Below are 17,900 nucleotides of genomic sequence, written 5' to 3' on the forward strand. Positions count from 1 at the left end.
TTTAAGTGCAGACTTGAATTGTGAGAGTGAGTTGATGTTCCTTATGACGGGGGGTAAAGAGTTTCTCTGCTCTCCATGGTGGTGAGACAGACAGAGTGGACAGTCAGGTGAATGGAGGAGGGTGTGTATGGTGCTGCAGGCAGATGTTGGGTTTGCAGAGGGAGGGAATATGCACAGTGTAAACAAAATGATCAGTATAACTATAAATATGGCAATGTGGCAGCATAGACGGTATATTTCTGTTTTGTGGTCAGTAAAAATAAAATTCATGCAACTCAGTCCTACTGTCCATTGAACTTTTCGAAAAGTTCGCCTGGCATCAACAGACTAATTCATAAATAAAAGAACAACATTTGAGCTCGGCAGATTTGAGATTTTTCTGGTTTATTGGCTTTGAAAAGCAGCAACACATATGTTTTACTCAAGAAAAGCAGTTGTATATTAAAAAATGATTTTAAAAAATGATTTCTATGTTTTACTTTTTCTATAGTTTTCTTTTTTTTATCTCCACTCATACTCAATCATGTTGTGCCTACGTTCATATCGACCTCATGTACATAATGCAACCTGCTGTATAAACCATATTTATTTCATTATCTGTCGTAGTATACTTTTTATGTGTGTATAGTTTTTATTTTATTTTTAATCTTTATGTACTTAAAGATCAAAGTGTAACCGGAGTTATTTTAGAATATGTGCTTGTGTTTTTTCTAATAAAATAAAGTGCCATAGAAAAAGGTAAGGACTCAACAACAGAAGACGAGACATGAGAAGAACAGTCTTTCTTTTTGTTGTTGTTTATTTCACCGCAGCAGATTCATCACACTAATACATTTGCAGAAGTTGAAAACAGGTGGTAGTGGTTCATCAAAATCAATAAATACAATACTTAACTGCAAACTTGTTACAGGACGTGAAATATTACAATGCAACCACACGCTGCCTGCACCAACACTTCAGCATTTAAGTGCTTTTTAAACGCTTCAGTCCTTTTGTTCATCTTCAACACTCATTACTGCAATAAAAAGACTAATTACATTAATCTCACTCTCAGCAAACACTGGTATATGGAGGATTTTTAAGTACCTCTTAGAGTTTTGTGATTTTTCTTTAGAAAGAAAAAATTAGAAACTTTTATGTAAATCATGTCGTTCATTTAACTTCACAACTGAACTGTGACGACCCAAATTTAAGTAGCCGAGTTCCCAGAAGTGAAGTTTCTGCATTTTTTATTTTTTATTTTATAAAATGTGCATGAAGGCGTTTGGTTTGGATCCAAACCGACCGACTGCAGGACGAATCACGACCTTATAAAAATCGATTTAGAAACATGTGCTCGGGGGAAAAAGGAGACTGTGTACCCGACATCCTCCGCTGAATGTCCCACAAAGCGTTGCAAATGTCACTGAACTCATTCACCAGCCTCAACCAGCTCCGACATTTGTCTTGCAATCGCAACATTTGCAATTATGATTCATCTATTATAATTTATGATGATGTTCATATGATCTTGTTCTGTTTATTACGTTGCTATGGCTGCTAGATGTGTATCTTTGAGGTTGATTTGCATTTCCATGCTAAAAGCAATATCTGTCACCGAGGGAAGCTACTGTGGAGTCTGGTGCGACGTCAGTAAGGCAAGAAAGAATATGATCTAATTATATGATCAAATTCATGTTCTCATTCGGCCTGTATTTATTTGTTCCAGTAGACCTCGTAAGACTTCTTCTCTGTGTAACTGGCTTCTGTAGTTCCTGTGCCACACCTGACTTTCTCCTTCACCACCTTCACCACCAGACCGCCAGCCAGGGCGATGCCTGCCGCCGCCTTGCCTATCTCAGCCACTGCAGTCAGGATCCGTGATGTTGTGTCCCAGGAGTTCGACGCCCTGCCTGCTACTGACACCACGCCGGGTCCGGTTAACCCACACACAGCCACCTCCTGGGCTAAGGCTGCTCCTGCTGCAGCACCTGGAGTCCCACCACCTGCAGCTACGCCTCCTACAGTGGCCACTACAGAAGCATTGGCTACACCTGCTACACCGAGAGTTGCAGTTTCAGCTCCGCCGAGGGCTGCTGTGCTTACAGCTGCTCCCTCCAGAGCTGCACCTATAGCAGCACCAGCTCCCATGGTGCCTCCCACGCCTGCTGCCACCCCCACAACAGATGCCCCTATGAGACTAACTTGCCCTAAGGCATCCAGAGCGCCTTCTCCAGGACTGTCTGCCTCCGCACCAGCAACGGCTCCAACAGAACCACCCAAAACTCCACCCGTTGCCGCCCCCAGAGCCAATGCGGTTTTCCCTGAGGCTGCCGCCACTATGGCACCCACGGCTTTTCCGACACCCGTGCCTCCCGCTACAGACATCCCAGCAAACTGACCCGCAGCAAAGCCGACCGAGTTCCCCACAAGAGACGCCCCGGCTGCAGCTGCTAAAGGGGCAGCCGCCCCAAACATCGCACCGACCGCCATGCCTGTTGCCCCGGCAGCCACCAGGATCTTGACTCTTTCCAGGACCTTGGCGGAGAGCGCAGCATCCCTCCTCGTGCGAAACAAGGAGAGAGACTGTCGCCTGCTCACGGCCCTGCTGCGCCGGCCTCTGATCCCGTCCCTAACTCTGTCTCTCATGAGGCTGAAGGGGTTTCCTTTCCTCTCCTCCGTCCATCTCTCCACCCTAAAACCCTCTTCATTCCCTGCTTCTAACTCCCTCCGCCTCCTGACCCCTTGTGCTCCTCTGTTAGTACTGTCCGACTCCAAGTCACACTTCCTCCGTTTTGCAAGCTGAGCCTGTTTTTCCACGCTGCTGTCGCCTCCGCCTTCTTCCTCCCCCTCTGCTTGCCTCAACATCCTTCTCTGCTCCTCCCTAATGGCAGCCTCCGCCTCTAAAAACACCCTGTTGGTATAAAACCCTTGTTTAGTCTGCTTCACCATCGCCTCCACCTTCATTAAGAGTTCTTGAACCTGTGCTGAATCACTGGGATCTTTGTTATTGAGCACATGGTACCTGCCCCCACACCTGTTGATCAGAGCTGTAAGCCCAGCAGGTGCAGTCTCGCTCAGATACTTTTCAATTGCTACGCCCTCCAGGTCATCACCCCTGGTAAAAAGAACTACGGTGTGGTGACGGAGTGCATCCTCCCCAAACATGTTAACCAGCTCGTAGGCGGCCTGGTTCTCGCTGTCTGTGTATCGTCCTATCGGCACCACCAGGAGGAAAGCATGAGGCCCGGGTGCAGACAGAGACACACATTTAGCTATCTCAGCATGAATCTGCTCCGCGCTGAGATGAGTGTCACCAAAACCTGGCATGTCAACCACCGTGACTCTCCTCCTCCTCCTCCTCCTCTGTGTGACAGTCTCTCCATCCTCCTCCTCCTCCTCCTCCTTCGCAGCAGCATCCTCTTCCACGGCGAGCTCGGCGCTCCCAAGCTGGCAGATCTGGGTGACGGAGCTGGCGCTGATCTGGGACAGGAACTGCTTTCGGCCCAAGATGGTGTTTCCTGACGCGCTCTTGCCAGATCCGGTCTTTCCGATGAGGACCAGCCTGAGTTCCTCGCTGCATCCGGGTTCAGAGTCGTCTCCTTCGTTGTCTCCTTCCATGTCTGGTGGCTCCTTTTTCACTTCCTTGTCCCCTGGAGGAAAAACTGCACAGCAGAAACTGGATGAGACCATCGATGTTTCATATTTTATTTTATATTTCATATGATCAGCTTTCCTACAACTACACAGGCTGATAGAAACTATGAATATCCTGATTCGACACGTCTGTTGTCTTCACTAGCTGCTGTTTTATGTCACAGGCGTTTGTCAGGAAGGCTCTGGACGGAAACAAATGAATAGCCAACGTTAAAAACAAAGTTAGCAGGTGTTTCGGTTAGACGAGCGACCGTGTTAACTGGTGACCTTCAGAGGAATGCGTCTGCGGTTGCCGTAGTTAGGACAGAGAATACGTAGCTATCAAAACAGACACTGATTATTTTAACGTGAATAAAAACACTAAAGAAAGTTAAATCCACCGGGACATCTACGTATCTTCGTGTTACCATGGCTACATTCCGCCTGACGGGACACCAGATGACAGCGTCGCTCGTTAACCCGAAACACCGGCGGTGGGGAGGGGGGAGGGAGCTAACGGTACAAACAAGTTAGCAGGTGTTTCGGTTAGACGAGCGACCGTGTTAACTTGTGACCTTCAGCCGAATGCCTCTGCGGTTAGGACAGAGAATACGTAGCTGCCAAACAGACACCATAGACGGTGACAGGTGTTTTTTTCTAATGTACTGATTATTTTCACGTTAATAAAAACACTAAACAAAGTTAAATTCACCAGGACATCTACGTATTTTCGCGTTACCATAGCTACATTCCGCCTGACGGGACACCAGTTGACAGCGTCGCTCGTTAACCCGAAACACCGGCGGAGGGGGGAATAACTAGCGTTACCCGCTAGATGGCTTTTTGTTTATAACTCAGATGTTAACAAACATGAAACTGAAGATCAGAGATCATATTTAAATCCTTAATTCAACGCTGCGATCGCTATTCATGTGCTAACCGGCTAACAACAGCTAACTGATCAGCATGCTACCTTTAGCACGGTGCTAACTTAAAACAAAAACAATCAGGTGTCACGTGGACAGGTCAGCATACCTGAGTCCACGTCGTTAGACATCTTTCAGTCTCTTCTTTTTGTTTTCATCTCCTGGATGTAGCCTCGAAGCTGACAGGCTGCTGTGAGCTCAGACTCTGCGGAGGCCTCAAAACATTGGCACAAAGTCCAAAGTCCAAACTCTGCTGTCTGCTGTCTGCTGTCTGCCCTCTGTTGGCTGATCTCTGTTGGCTGATCTCTCTCAATTCAAATCAAATCAAATTCACTTTATTTGCATGGATGTCACACAGACTTTTTTATGCTAAAGCATAAAGAGTAAATTAAACACAACAAAAATACACTTCATAAGTGAAGTTAAGCCCCCTCTGTGCAGCTGATGTCCCCACATCTCTAGGATCTAACTATCCCATCAAAAACTTTACATAACTCTAATTAAAGGCTTGCAACTTGTAGTTCAATACTAGTACTAGCACAATATTTACTGCTGGTGATTTGTACATGCATGCAAGTCTGCGTACAGGTTCACTATTTGATGCAAGATTAAAAGCCACCGTAAATTTTTATTTAACTTTTACTGCCCAAAACACAAAGAGATAATTAGTTTCATTATTATATTTGAGATATATATACTCAATGATGATGGTTTAATCATTTTATATTGGTGTTTACCTATTTTTTGGGGGCCCTTGGAATTGTCCTAACTTTCCCCCCTGTATATAAATAGAATAAAACTTAAGAGAATTGTGTGTGTGTGCGTAAAATAATAAACAATAAAATAAGTGATAATGAAAATAGAGATAGTATTAATAAAGTACATATAAACAATTAACAGTCTTACATTGAAACATTTCCTAAAATACTTTCGTCTTGTTGGAGGGTGAGGAAGTCGGGGATTTTTTCTTTAAATTTGGGAAATAATTCTTCTGATTTCTTTGTATTTGGGGCAATTTGTGAGGAAGTGTCTGTACTTCTCCTGTGTCACAGTGGATACAAATTCTTTTTGTTCTTTCTACCTATTCTCTTTTATGGCAAACAGTTTCAATGGTCACTGAGTCTATATTTTGTAAGGGTTTGTAGATTATAACATCCTAATTTATTGATTGTTTGAGTTTCTGCTAACTCACTCACACACACACACAATGAAGGAATATTAAGTTGAGTTTTTTTTTTGTACATATCAGAGTCACTTTATTTCATTAGATTTGATAACAAAATGGCTTGTTCATTCTGCAGCAATGATATTCTTTCTCTGAATATACATATAGTTTGTTTTTTTAATAACAGTCGTAATACTATTTCAAAATTACATCAATCTCAATTCCATAGATCTAAACCATTAAAATATGTCGTTTTGTCAACAAAAAAAAATCATAAAAATCCGAAATAAAAAATATTTAAACACAGAAACAGGTGCAGGGCTGCAGGATGGAGGGTCGTACTGTCCGTCTGGTTGACGTGATCAAATAAAGGTAAACAGACAGAGATACTGGTGCGGAATGATAACTGCTTTACAAGAGATTACAAAAATATGGAAAAGGAAAATTCACAGACGATCATGGTGATAAAAGAAGAGTTCAAACCAATCGATATATACCGTTATACTGTTTATAGATGTGTCCTTTAAACTCGGAGCAGCAGTAAGAACATGAATCTGCCTATTCACAAACATCTCTCTGGAAATCTCTCAAACAAATCAAAACTAAAACAGAACCATCGATTCAAGCGTAAACTAACCAGAAACCGGCCAAATTTAACGAGATGGGGTCAAATTTATATTTGGCAACCACACAAGATTTGAAGCGTATGAGTTTTAGACACGTTAAATCTTAGACCAGACACAATTACAGTGAGGTTTCTGCAAAGGTTCGAAGCAAATTTATTAGACTAAAATTAATGATATTCCAAAAGTACAGTTATGTAATCCTCAAGTTATCAAAAAAAGTGTGTGTACCCTTATCGACTCCTCTTCCCGGAGGCAGCTTTCGCCTCTCGTACAAAGATTTCCAAATGATAAATCACTGTAAGTGTGCAGCGATTCAGGCTTTCGTCACAGACTGACTCAACCTCCACTTCCACTTTTACCGTTATCGTGTCACTCTGAAGTTCCCTCTCTCTCTCCCGTCTTACAACAGAGCACCTGGCTTTTATTTTTTTGTACTTCACCGTCATCGGAGTCTACAAGTCAAGCCACCCCTTGTGGACTGTGCGTAGGCTTCCATCCCCCCTCTCTCTCTCTCCCTCTCTCTCTCTCTGTTGGTCCCTGCTCTCCACAAACACTGAGGTGCAGTGCTATAGCTCGGTGCGGGAGCGAGAGATGCGTGGGCCTTTCCTGATTTCTTTCCTCTTCTCTTCTTTCCTCCTCCTCTTCTCCTCCTCCCTCAGGATCTTCTGGAAAGCCTCGGCAGTGTGGAGCACCTGATGAGACAAAGATCCATCTGTGTTACTGTTGTCGCTGGTCGTGAAAGTGTAACTAACCCCTCCTGGGGCTTAAACGGTGATTTCTGGGTGACTACTAGCAGCTGTTAAGTGGCATCTAGTGGAGTTTCCCCATCAACTGTTAATGCTGATGGGGATCTTACTCACGTCGTCTCTCTCTGTGCGGTACGGGTTTGTAAAGTCTGGGGATTTCTCCGTTATTCCCAGCTCCTGTGACATCTGAAAGATGAGCGGAGGAGACAAATGACAAAGACAAGAATAGAGGGTTAGGGGGCACATCATCATTTCTTCAAAAGAGATAAGGAATACAAATGAGACGCTGTCACATCACCTATTCTACGGCTAAAAGGCAGTTTGATGCATTTTGGCAAGCGGTTCCAGACAAATCGACATTTCTTCTGGGTAATGCATCTTCTCATTTTGGCTTTTAGACACCACGAGCCAGGCGAAGTTAAAGAGCCGGGGTTACTAAAAAAGGCACAAGTGAGGGCTGGGTGCACACTTTGAGGGCGCTCAACTGCTGCTGCTCCTGCTTCAAGTGGAAGAATTAATCCACTATATAATCCTCTTGGCACATTGCTAAGGTCACAGATTAATCCTGCAAGAGTTTAGTTCATTAACCTACACATTAAAGAGGCTATCTGCTCGGCTCTTTTTGAGTTTCACAAAAGGTCACGACGCACCGCGGGCAGATTTGATGGCGAATGACACATTTTGCAGCGATGAGCAGAGGGCTATTAAGCTGACACCGAGGACGGTACAGTGCACTGACTGCAGATTGCACCAAAAATCTCTCATTTCTAGTATATTACATGAACTATGATGGTCATATTTACACCACTACCGTTTGACCCAACACTGATTCTGTTCATTTCTTTCCACTAAAAGTTAATGCATCATCTTATAGAAGATTTTTCCTCAAATTCAAACATCCAGAAATCTGCAAACTAAACGGACCTGATCATCAGTATTAAAGTCAACGTAAACCCTAAAAGCTTTTAGTGTGAAACCACATTACTTCTTTAAATACGGTCCATGTTCAATCAGCCAATAAACTAGTCAAACGCAGGGTTTTTACAGCCGGCATCCAAAGCTAGAACCCCTTTTTCTTCATGCTCTTGCTGCAGTTTGATCGAGACTGTCTGGACTTACGAGTGTGAGGACATGCTGGTGGGCTCCTCCTGTGAAAACCCCCGTCTGGTTACAGAAATTCAGCCCCCAGCGCAGCAGGCCGCTCCAGTCGGAGTTCCGGTCGTAGTAGTGGTGGACGATGCGGGGGAAACGCAACGCCACGTCGCCAAAAAACGCCGTATTCTCCACCACGTGGGAATAAGCTGCAGAGAATTATAGAAAAGGAGGAAGTACATTAGAAGAAATAAAAACAGGAGGGCAATTTTTGATCATATTTGTGCTGACAAATCACAGAGAACATGCTGATCAACAGAACAAAAAGGGAAAAGTGCAGCAGACAGAAAGCTGATATTATTGGCACTCAAAGACTGGAAGGACAGGAGGAAGGAGAGGCCGACAGAGGTGAAGCTTTTAGAGGCAGTAACAGAGAACAGGACAATCAGAGTGGAAACATATCGGAGATGCTGCTGGATAAAAAACAGACCAGACCTTCTTTGATCTTATCGTCCATCGGGAAAGGGTCATCAGGCTGCATGTTGGCCGAAACCAGGATTTGTCTCGAGTCCTCCAGCACCTGAGAATCATAAAAAAAACAGTTCAACACGCTGATTTATTTGCTCTGCACTGTGTGTTCTGGAACCAGTTTTCAGTCTAGTCTAGGTTTTTTGGGGGCGGTCCTAAAGGGTGGCTCAATGACACACTGAGGCCACCCTGAGCATAGCCCCGCCCCCTCATAACACTGTAACAGTATAAAAGTCTTCAGCGTGTGAGCATCTGTGATTTTTTTGTACGCTACTCTAATTATTATTCTGGTTTACACTCTTCAACGTCTTCCAAATACATCTTCCCTGGATGAACAGCTCGGTAACTTTTATTTAAATTCCCCAAACATGAATTTACACGAGTCTGCTTCACGATAAGAGGTTGGAATAAGTTGTTGATTTTTTTCTCCAAGATTTTTTTTTGGGCCTTTTATACCTTTATTGATAGTACAGCTGAAGATAGAGGACTGAAGCCTCTACAGACGGGGCGGCCGCTTAACCCACTACGCTACGACCTCCCCGAATAATCGGGTTTTGAAGAGAAGAAGTGGTTTAGATACTAAAGTTAAACATGTTTGGACTATTGTCTTTTAAACAACATGTCTTTTTCACCACACTTGTGAATAAAAACCGACATTGACACCGATGCACAAAAAGGCACAGACAGAGATGAGAGTCAGTGCAGCATCTATGGGGATTGTGTATAGAAGAGATACAAGTAGAAGCGCTGTTAAGCACTCTCTCTCTCTCTCTCACACACACAGCGCTATGAAAACGCTGACAATGTATTTCAGCCACTGTAGGTAGACCATGGCTAGTCGTCCTTGAGAGGCATGAGGATGCATAGATAACCACCCTCTGGGAAGCTGAGGCGTACTGTAAAGCAAAGCTCGGGGCTTGAGTGGCACTTCCAAGCAGCTGAGTCTGAATTAACATTCAAATGAATGCGAGGAAACCTGCTGATGAATGTGATCATTGGATTTGAAGCTTTTGATTCTCTGCCGGGCTGCGAACCTTCTTATCCCTCAATCTGCTGAGAGCACGGGAACGCACGCCGAGCTCTCGGGAAGAACTGTTGCTCCTGTTTTTTTAAACATACGTACAAGTCGATTCTGCTGCTGCCGACACACACACACCTTGAAGAGTCCTTTGAGCATGATGTCTATGATCTTGTACTGTTGATTGATGTCGTTGAGCTCTACCAGATTCTTGAGCGCGTTCAGCTGATCTTTCCTCTTGGTCTCAAACAGCCGCTTGTCTGATAAAAGGAGGTCAGGAGGACACACACACTCTTCATGTGGGCATAACACAAATGCTCAAACATGCACCCATCTGTTACGTTATTAAATAAAAAAAAGGGCACATATTCATCAGCATGCATAAGTTGACACTTCAGCCTGTGCTTTTTGGCAGCGGCTCTAACAGCAGAAGGATACAGATCTCGAGGTTGGAGTCGTGTCTCGGCCTGTGTGCGTCCGAGTCCGCCGAGCCGAGGGCGACGGCGGCGGCGAGTGCCAGGACCGCTGCGCACACGCTCCACATGGTCAGCAGGTGTCGGCAGAGAGGCGCTGTGTCCTGAACACAGGAGATGACCAAGCAGTGAGACATGCAGCACATTCAGCATCAGAACATTAGCAGAGATTTGTGTGATTTGGATTTGTCCCGAGGCTGCAGGAGACTCTCCTCCACACACACACACTGTCACACTGAACACATCGCCTCCTGATACCTTCATTTAAAAAACACTGAACCGTCACTGAAACAGATTTCTTAAAAATCACGAAGCCATATTTTCTTCTTCCAACGCTGCGAGAGAAAAGCGCTCTCTCTGGTGATCCTCTCGGAGACATGCTGGGAATAAGTGGTCAATATGTAACACTAGAGGGTAGCCGGCTTATCCTCCTTATGTTCCCTCTAAAAAAGGCACATCTGATGTCTGGCACTTGCGTAATCCCTGGAGAAACATTTACAATCTCTGTACCAGAATCTCTCCCTGCTCCTGCCTCTCCTCTCCTCTCCTTTGGTCACTATAGTTGAGCTACAGCTTCCTTCTCAGGCTTTTTAGACCTACAAGGGAGCAGATAAAAATGCAACAACTGCAAATAGTCAAATGAACATGAGAGCCAGATTTTTTAAAGAAAACTAGTTAAGCAGAAAACAGAAGTAACCCGGAGGAAGGGAGGACAATGTTGATGAAGAAGCTACAAGACATAATTCATGCATAATTTCACAAGAGCTTCATCTATGAATACTACCAGAGGGATGCAGAGAGAGGGAGGGGGGGAGATGAGGAGAGTCAAACTGTGAGATGTGGGAGGCAAGAGATGAATGGAGGGGCGTTAAGGGGCTTTCGGAGGAGTAAGCGGACCCTGCAGGGAAACAACAGCTTTCCTGGTGAATATTTCATCTTAACTTTTTTTGCAAAAGACGCAGCGCTAAAACACAAAGTCGCACAGAAGAGGAGAGCAAGTGCAAGACAGAAGAGGAGGAAGGCTGTGCAAGAGGATAATGAGCACCGGGGAGTTGCGTTTGCACTGATAGAATTAATCTTTACAAGCCCGGCTGCAGATTCTTCTTCAATGTAAAAGGAAGTGAGCAAATGTCTCAGGGTGTGAATGTTAATTTAGACTGAGGGGAAAGGCTCGTACACCATCCCTCTCTCAGAGCGGTTATAAACACACTAAACTTCCTCCGCTTTTACAACCCATCCTCACAACATCGTGGCATCTGTCCAAAGACTCATCTTTAAAAAGTAGATCACAAGATATTACTCCGGAAAGCTGACAAACTCTCTTTTGTTGCTGCTGCTGCTGCTGCTTTAAGTGTCAGTATCTGCAGGCCAGGAGTCTCTTATTTCAAAATAAAAACTGCAGGACAACTTTTTTTTTTTCCTCTTTCTCACAGCGTCAGCAGGAAACAAGTGTTCCCGAAGACAAGCTGAGCGAAGACAATGTTCGATTAAGGCCAATTTGTGCATTCTGAGAACATCTTTTGGGTCGCTTCCCGGCTTTCTGAGAAATGCTGCACTAAATATCCTTAAGTGCTGGTCGAAAAGCCTCAATATTTCTAGATAACAGCCAAGGAGAAGGGGGCCTCGTCTCCCCCGTGGCAGCGGCGGCGGCTCGTCTGGGTTATTTGATGTTCCTGTGGGCCATGTAGCTCTTGACAGATATTTACGAGCAAAAAGGTTATTGCCACTGGCACAATTTAAGGCAGTGGACGTATATATATATCCAAGCAGCTGTTAATGTTTCCGTGCAATAGGGCGAAGTGCTGAGACTTTAAGAAGTGGCGTAAGTAAGGGCATTAAGAGTGGATCAATCATCTCTAATGTGGCATGGGCAGCACAGGAATGAGAGTCTGAATGCATCCATTAACCGTGAGCCGTAATTACACGGGACGACCGGCTTCTTTTTTTTAAAAATCAAGTGGTAAAGCATCTGAGATCAGATTACACTGATCAAATCAGACTGTGACAATGTTATCCGTGAGCTCGGCTGCTTACAGGAGGGGAAGATCTCTGACAGGTAATCCAAATCCACCTGTGGTCAGGACAGGAACGAGGAGCTCATCCTTCCTCACACACACACACTAATACTTTGCAACAAGTGTGCCTTCACATCCCCAGACTGGATGGATGGATGGATTTCCTCTCACTGATGCTCAGCTTCAGATCTGCTCTGTCACAATGTGCCACTCGCCCTGAGGTGAGGCGTGTAAACCGGTTTAAATCTCTTCAGCCTGCAAGAGGAGGAAGATTTTTTTTTTTTTCCCCTTCTGTGTGCCAACAACGATCTCCACGTAGCAGCAGAGAGGCTGAAGTTTTGATTTCCTGTGTGTGGGAGATGCAGCTTCCAGCTTTTGTCAGGATAAGTCGTGCTGCAGACCCTGTGAAGATGCATGCGGTCTGCAATCCCACCGGACGAGGCAAAAAAACCAACAACTCTGTATTTCAAGAGACAAAACTCAACTCTTGATGCCCATCAGGGGAGCAGGATCCAGATTACACCCCCCACCTCCCTCTCTCTCTCCCTCTCTCTGCTGCTGGGGGAGGTTTGAGGTTCAAGGACTGACACATCATCTCTCTCTCTCTCTCTTGCATCTGCTGAGGCTCTTCCTCTCCGGTTATCACTCAAGGCAGAGGCACCGCTGACATGCGTAATGGTGATGATGATGATGATGATGATGATAGCAGAATCTGGACGAAGGCTTGTCATGTGGACCATCAATTTACAGATTGCTTTAATTGATTGCATGATTCTCATTACCTGACCCACGTTTCCCCTTCAGCTGCTGCTCTCCATAATTAGTAAAATAAAAAATAAAAACACGATGCACATCTGTTGGTGATCTACTCCGCGTTAATACATCACATTTATTTATGGAAGACTTCCAGAAAAAGGAGGAGGAGGAAAAGGAGGAGGAGGGTTTACGCTTTTTAAGTATTTTTTTTTTTGAAGTCGCTCCTCGACAGATCGGATCATCGCAGCAAAACTCACCGTGTTGGAGCAGAGAGACGTCGGGCGCCACACGGCAGCGATTATCGGACAACGTTACAAAAAAAAAAAAAAAAAAAAAAGAAAAGTAGTGCAGTTTAACCTCTTTATCTCCTGCACGAGGCGAGCTGCTTCTCCTCTGATGATGACGGGACAAGTCACAGTCTGCCCCGCGTGGAGATCCTCAGGTGAAGGAGGTGCTGGAGGAGGTGGAGGTGTTCATTTACATGCGGCTCTCGCTGCTCCACCACTCCGCCAGCGCCACGACGATCGCACCGGCTGGATCTCCGTCTTTGGACGAATGACAGCCAGCGGGCGCTCAAACACCGAGGAGGAGGAGGAGGAGGAGGTTTGTTTCCACACGGAGGATTCAAAGGGAGGCACCACCGAGTCAGCGTTAAGGGGGGTGCGTTCCGTTTCCCTCGCGTGTTTCCTCCCTCACGTGCTCTTTACACCAAAATGCTTTAGTGCTCTTATAAAAAAAAAATGAGTTATTAGTAATTAAAAGTAAATATAATTTATAATATTCACTGTTGTATCTGCAGCAATGTCTGTCAAATGTTACACTGGCCCTTTAAATAAAGGTATTTCTCAGGTGTTAATGTACGGAAGCCCTGAAGGGTCAGACATACATTTTATTCCATCCAGGCAGAAAACACACACACACACACTCTCTATAAGAGTTAAAACACCTCCTAATTTTTATAACACAGTGTGCTGAGGTTTCAGATTGCAACCAACTGAAAGCCCCTCGCCTCTCTCTCTCTCTCTTCAAGTAAAACGCAAAAGGTGTGATGTACATATAAAAGTCTCTAAGGTAACCAAAACATAACAATTGTTATTTTCAGGTGATTATACACTCATGAAAACATGGTTGTGATATTATTCAATTTCTGTCAATGGATACCCTTTAATGTTACACTGGCCCTTTAAATAAAGGTATTTCTCAGGTGTTAATGTACGGAAGCCCTAAAGGGTCATACATACAAACATTTTATTCCACCCGTTTTCCCGTGATAACGAGATAATTCATTTGAGATCTTGAGAAAACAAAACGATAGTCTAGTGTATTAAATCATTGCAGGAAACAATAACACCTGAGAAATACCTTTATTTAAAGGGCCAGTGTAACATTTCAGGGTATCTATTGACAGAAATTGAATATTATAATCACAACCACTTTTTCATGAGCGTATAATCACCTGAAAATAACAATTATTATGTTTTTGTTACCTTAGCAGAGACTTTTATATGTACATCGCATCTTTTGCGTTTTACTTGAAGAGAGAGAGAGAGGCGAGGGGCTTTCAGTTGGTTCCAATCTGAAACCTCAGCACACTGCGTTATAAAAATTAGGATTATACTGGGGTGCAGATGTTTTAACTCCTATAAAGAGTGTGTGTGTGTGTTTTCTGTCTTTTGCATGTCTCGTCCACTTCCCTTTATCTGGCATGTGTTTACTGAGGCTGGCAGGGAGAGATCATTAAAAAAATAGTTCAAGGACAAGAGAGACAGGTTAAGGGAAGTGTCACTTTGGACAAGAAACATAATGTTCATTACCAAAAAAGGAAACTGTCAGTGGGGAGGTGTCCGAGAAAGCCCGTTTTAAGGAAATTGTATAAGAACCAACTGTTAGAGCTCCTCGAGGAGCCTTTTCTCTGTAACCCCTCTTGTGTGTTGCACCGTTAAACACTCCTTCTTGTACAAGAATAATAAATTCAACTTTGATACTTTGAATCCACTCCTCCTTATTCAAGGGTTTTTCTTCTCGTAACACACTGGACCTTTAAAGTGCCTTTGCTTCCTTTGCACACTTTTGTTTGCAGCCCTAGAAGAGCTCCAGAAAAACAAGCGTTTGATTGAAAAGTAGCTTTAATGTAACGGTAAAGACGAGGCTATCCCAATCCCGAGGTTTCACCTTGACCGGCACCAAATTTAAACAAATCAGCTTGGTTCTGAAAAAACGTAACAATAACTGAACAACGAAACAAACTGTCAAACCGAAGGCGTAAAAACATCAGTCATAATATCGGTTAGCTGGAACGTCAGCTCGCTTTCACTGTGAAGTCAGACAGACAGATGGACACGTCTCCAACATGCCTGAGGACAAGAGTTAAGGAGCGATGAAGCGTGTGTGAGAGAGAGAGAGAGAGTTGCAAACCAGCTTAACTATAACTCACTATAATTCTGCTCGAATGTTCGTTAACGTGCATAAATAGTATTTTTAAGCTGCTGCTTTGATCACAGCCGATATTTATTTTACTATTAATGTGATATGACAGCATCCAAAAATAGCTAATATCAAACTGAACAGACATGGACTCAGTGTACAAGAGTGTGTGGGTGGGTGAAAGGAAGAATGACTGTGTGTGTGTGTGTGTGTGGGAGAGAGAGAGTCAATCAGCATCAGAGTGTACTGAGCCTTTAAGTGCCGACTGACTGAAATACAGTAATGGCCCTGTGTTGTACGACACGCTTTCAAAGAGATTAAGTGAAAAGCACAACACAGACAAAAAAAAAAAAAATCAATGAAGATGCTCTGCTGTACGGTACGGTGTGCTCAAAGTGTGTAGATTGTGTTTAGGTGATGTATAAAGCAGCGTGTGTGTCTTTGTGTTTAAAAGGTGTTTATGAGTGTGTTTCACTTCAGGTTGAGGGATACAAGACGCCGCCGGGCAAACCGGGGCTGCGGCTCTCGGCCGACGTTTGCAGGTCGAGGGACTCCATCATGCTCCTCGCTCTCTGCTTGTGCTCCTCCGTGGGTGGCGGCTGCAGGACATCGCTCTGGATCTGAGCGAACCGGAGATATATGGAGAGGAGAGAAGCAGCATAATGAGGGAGCGACGACAACAGAAGGAAGAGATGGAGGACATGATGATGAAGTTTAATGGGCAGTGACGAGGGAGACAGAAAATAAAGTACAATGTTTGAACCAGAGAAAAGGAAAGTTCTAAAATATAGAAAGTATATTTCAAACCCTTTACAAATTCTTGTTTGTAGTTACATCATGCCAGAGGGGGCAGAGGGAGACGCACCTGACGCGAGTGCTAAATAAGTCAGTAACACAGGAATCTCTTCTCCTGCAGTTCAAAAAAACAATATATCTGAGCTGTGACAGGCACGTGCAGCGGATAAAAATGTGTAGGAAAAAGAGCTATACGGCACATGTAACGGCGCGCTTGAACAATGAACGCTGCGACAAGACGAAAATCTCAAAGAAACAAAATATTTATAGAAGTTAAAAGGTCACAGAGCATTTCCAGCAGCTATGAGAAGTCCCAGCGGAGAAACGAGACTTTGAAAACAAGGATTACTGTTCAATCTCTCAGCCGACGCTCTGTAAAGCCACCGCTCAGCTGCCCTGCAGGAGTTGGAGGTTCAGAGACTGACTAAAGGTCACTTCAGAGCACGCGAGCGAATCCAGAATTACTTGATCGCGGCTTGTCTGACCTGAGATCTGAGCTGTGAGCAACAAAATCAGAACCGTGCTTGCACAATACTCTTATGAGCTGCAGAGAATATTGTTATTAAAGCAAATGATCTTCTTCTTCGCGATCACCATAATCATCATTCTCGGGCACCACTGCTACAGTCGGTTGAAGGGATGAAAGACTTAATGTACCTTTTGTCTGGACTGGTGTGGATTAGAATAGATGGTGAAGGCAGCGAGTTCAGACAGAATAGATAATGTCTACTTCAATACTTCGGGGTTGTGAAGATCAGTCGGAGTGCTCAGCTCAGCATGCCACTCTGACAAAAGCAATTTTTGATTTGAGACCAACGAGGCTGCATCGATATATATATATATAACAATATATAATAATATATATGTGATGGGTAGTCACAAAAAAAAAGAATTTAAAGATGTTTCCAGAGAGAGAAGCTGAACTGTCGGAGCTTCATACACAACAAGTGAGCGGTGAAGTTAAAAATGTTTTTATTTGGCAACAGCTCCCATCGAGTGACTCCGTGATTTCAAGAACAGGCAGGTGAAGGAAAGGGCAGAATAAAAAAAAATTAAATAAAAAAGTGTTCCAGCACTGCGCGGTAATTGAAAAGAGCAAAAGGGGGAAGTGAAGGTGAATGAAGTGAAGTTAGAGCGGTGAGACCAAATTGAAAAGGAGAGAGGGGGCCAAAGAACAGAAGGGGAGATGGAGAGGCTAACAAGTGAATGGCATGCGCAGGATATACGTCTCAGGCTGCGTGGGGGGATGTTGGAAGACGTCTGCAAGCATTAGAAAATACAAAAAGGGACTCTCCCTCTAACATGAGCTCTGATCTGACGAGCAAACTAAGTATGCGGTGCAAGCTGCAGCTTCACCGCTGCTTAGCCCCTAACACCACTTGATCATGTAGACACACACATACAGGCGGAGACAGGAAGACGAGCACGAGCTAAATAGGTCTGACTGGAAAACTGGAAATAACCCTGAAGACGTGCATGCATGACTTTAGATTTCTGAGTCACCGTGACTTCTGGTAATTGGCACACTTCATTTTTACCTGTGCACTTGGTGGTTCTGTTTTATTCTATATTATATCGTCTAGTTTAGTTACATCACGTCATGGCGAGTTAAGTTTGTTGTTGCCTGACGTGACTGTGGATTTTTGTTTTGGATGTGAACCCATCACAGCACGATACAGGTAGTTTACAGTTATGTCAGGACTCACAGTGATATGATACCG

General features: G+C 44.2%; 3 protein-coding genes across 9 annotated transcripts in view; all 3 read right to left on the minus strand.

Annotated features, from left to right (window-relative positions):
• Positions 1-778: 778 nt before the first annotated feature.
• On the minus strand, positions 779-4,829 carry LOC104937719 (uncharacterized). The gene is made up of 2 exons (XM_010754023.3): positions 4,651-4,829; positions 779-3,644 (listed from the first exon to the last, which is right to left on the minus strand). The coding sequence occupies exons 1-2, from the start codon at positions 4,670-4,672 to the stop codon at positions 1,696-1,698; spliced, it is 1,971 nt and encodes a 656-aa protein (XP_010752325.3). The 5' UTR covers positions 4,673-4,829; the 3' UTR covers positions 779-1,695.
• A 940-nt stretch (positions 4,830-5,769) lies between these two features.
• Positions 5,770-13,606, minus strand: ccdc134 (coiled-coil domain containing 134). Of its 2 annotated transcripts, none has more exons than XM_019278211.2 (7): positions 13,318-13,606; positions 10,155-10,293; positions 9,855-9,976; positions 8,666-8,750; positions 8,198-8,379; positions 7,193-7,264; positions 5,770-7,024 (listed from the first exon to the last, which is right to left on the minus strand). In XM_019278211.2, the coding sequence occupies exons 2-7, from the start codon at positions 10,258-10,260 to the stop codon at positions 6,899-6,901; spliced, it is 693 nt and encodes a 230-aa protein (XP_019133756.1). In that variant the 5' UTR covers positions 10,261-10,293; positions 13,318-13,606; the 3' UTR covers positions 5,770-6,898. The 2 variants fall into 2 exon arrangements, with proteins under 2 accessions (XP_019133756.1, XP_010752324.2); XM_010754022.3 differs by having other exon boundaries at positions 13,218-13,606.
• Positions 13,607-15,068: 1,462 nt separating this feature from the next.
• The window catches only part of mei1 (meiotic double-stranded break formation protein 1), a 51,694-nt gene continuing 48,862 nt past the window's right edge, over positions 15,069-17,900 (minus strand). For all 6 annotated transcript variants that reach the window (XM_027285376.1, XM_027285375.1, XM_027285374.1 and 3 more), the window contains 2 exons: positions 15,877-16,004; positions 15,069-15,314 (listed from right to left, as the gene is read on the minus strand). In XM_027285376.1, coding sequence (XP_027141177.1) covers positions 15,260-15,314; positions 15,877-16,004 — 183 coding nt within the window. In that variant the 3' untranslated portion in view covers positions 15,069-15,259. The remainder of the gene's footprint in view (positions 15,315-15,876; positions 16,005-17,900) is intronic.

This window comes from Larimichthys crocea, chromosome XII (assembly GCF_000972845.2).
Source record: "Larimichthys crocea isolate SSNF chromosome XII, L_crocea_2.0, whole genome shotgun sequence".
Lineage (NCBI taxonomy): Eukaryota > Metazoa > Chordata > Actinopteri > Sciaenidae > Larimichthys > Larimichthys crocea.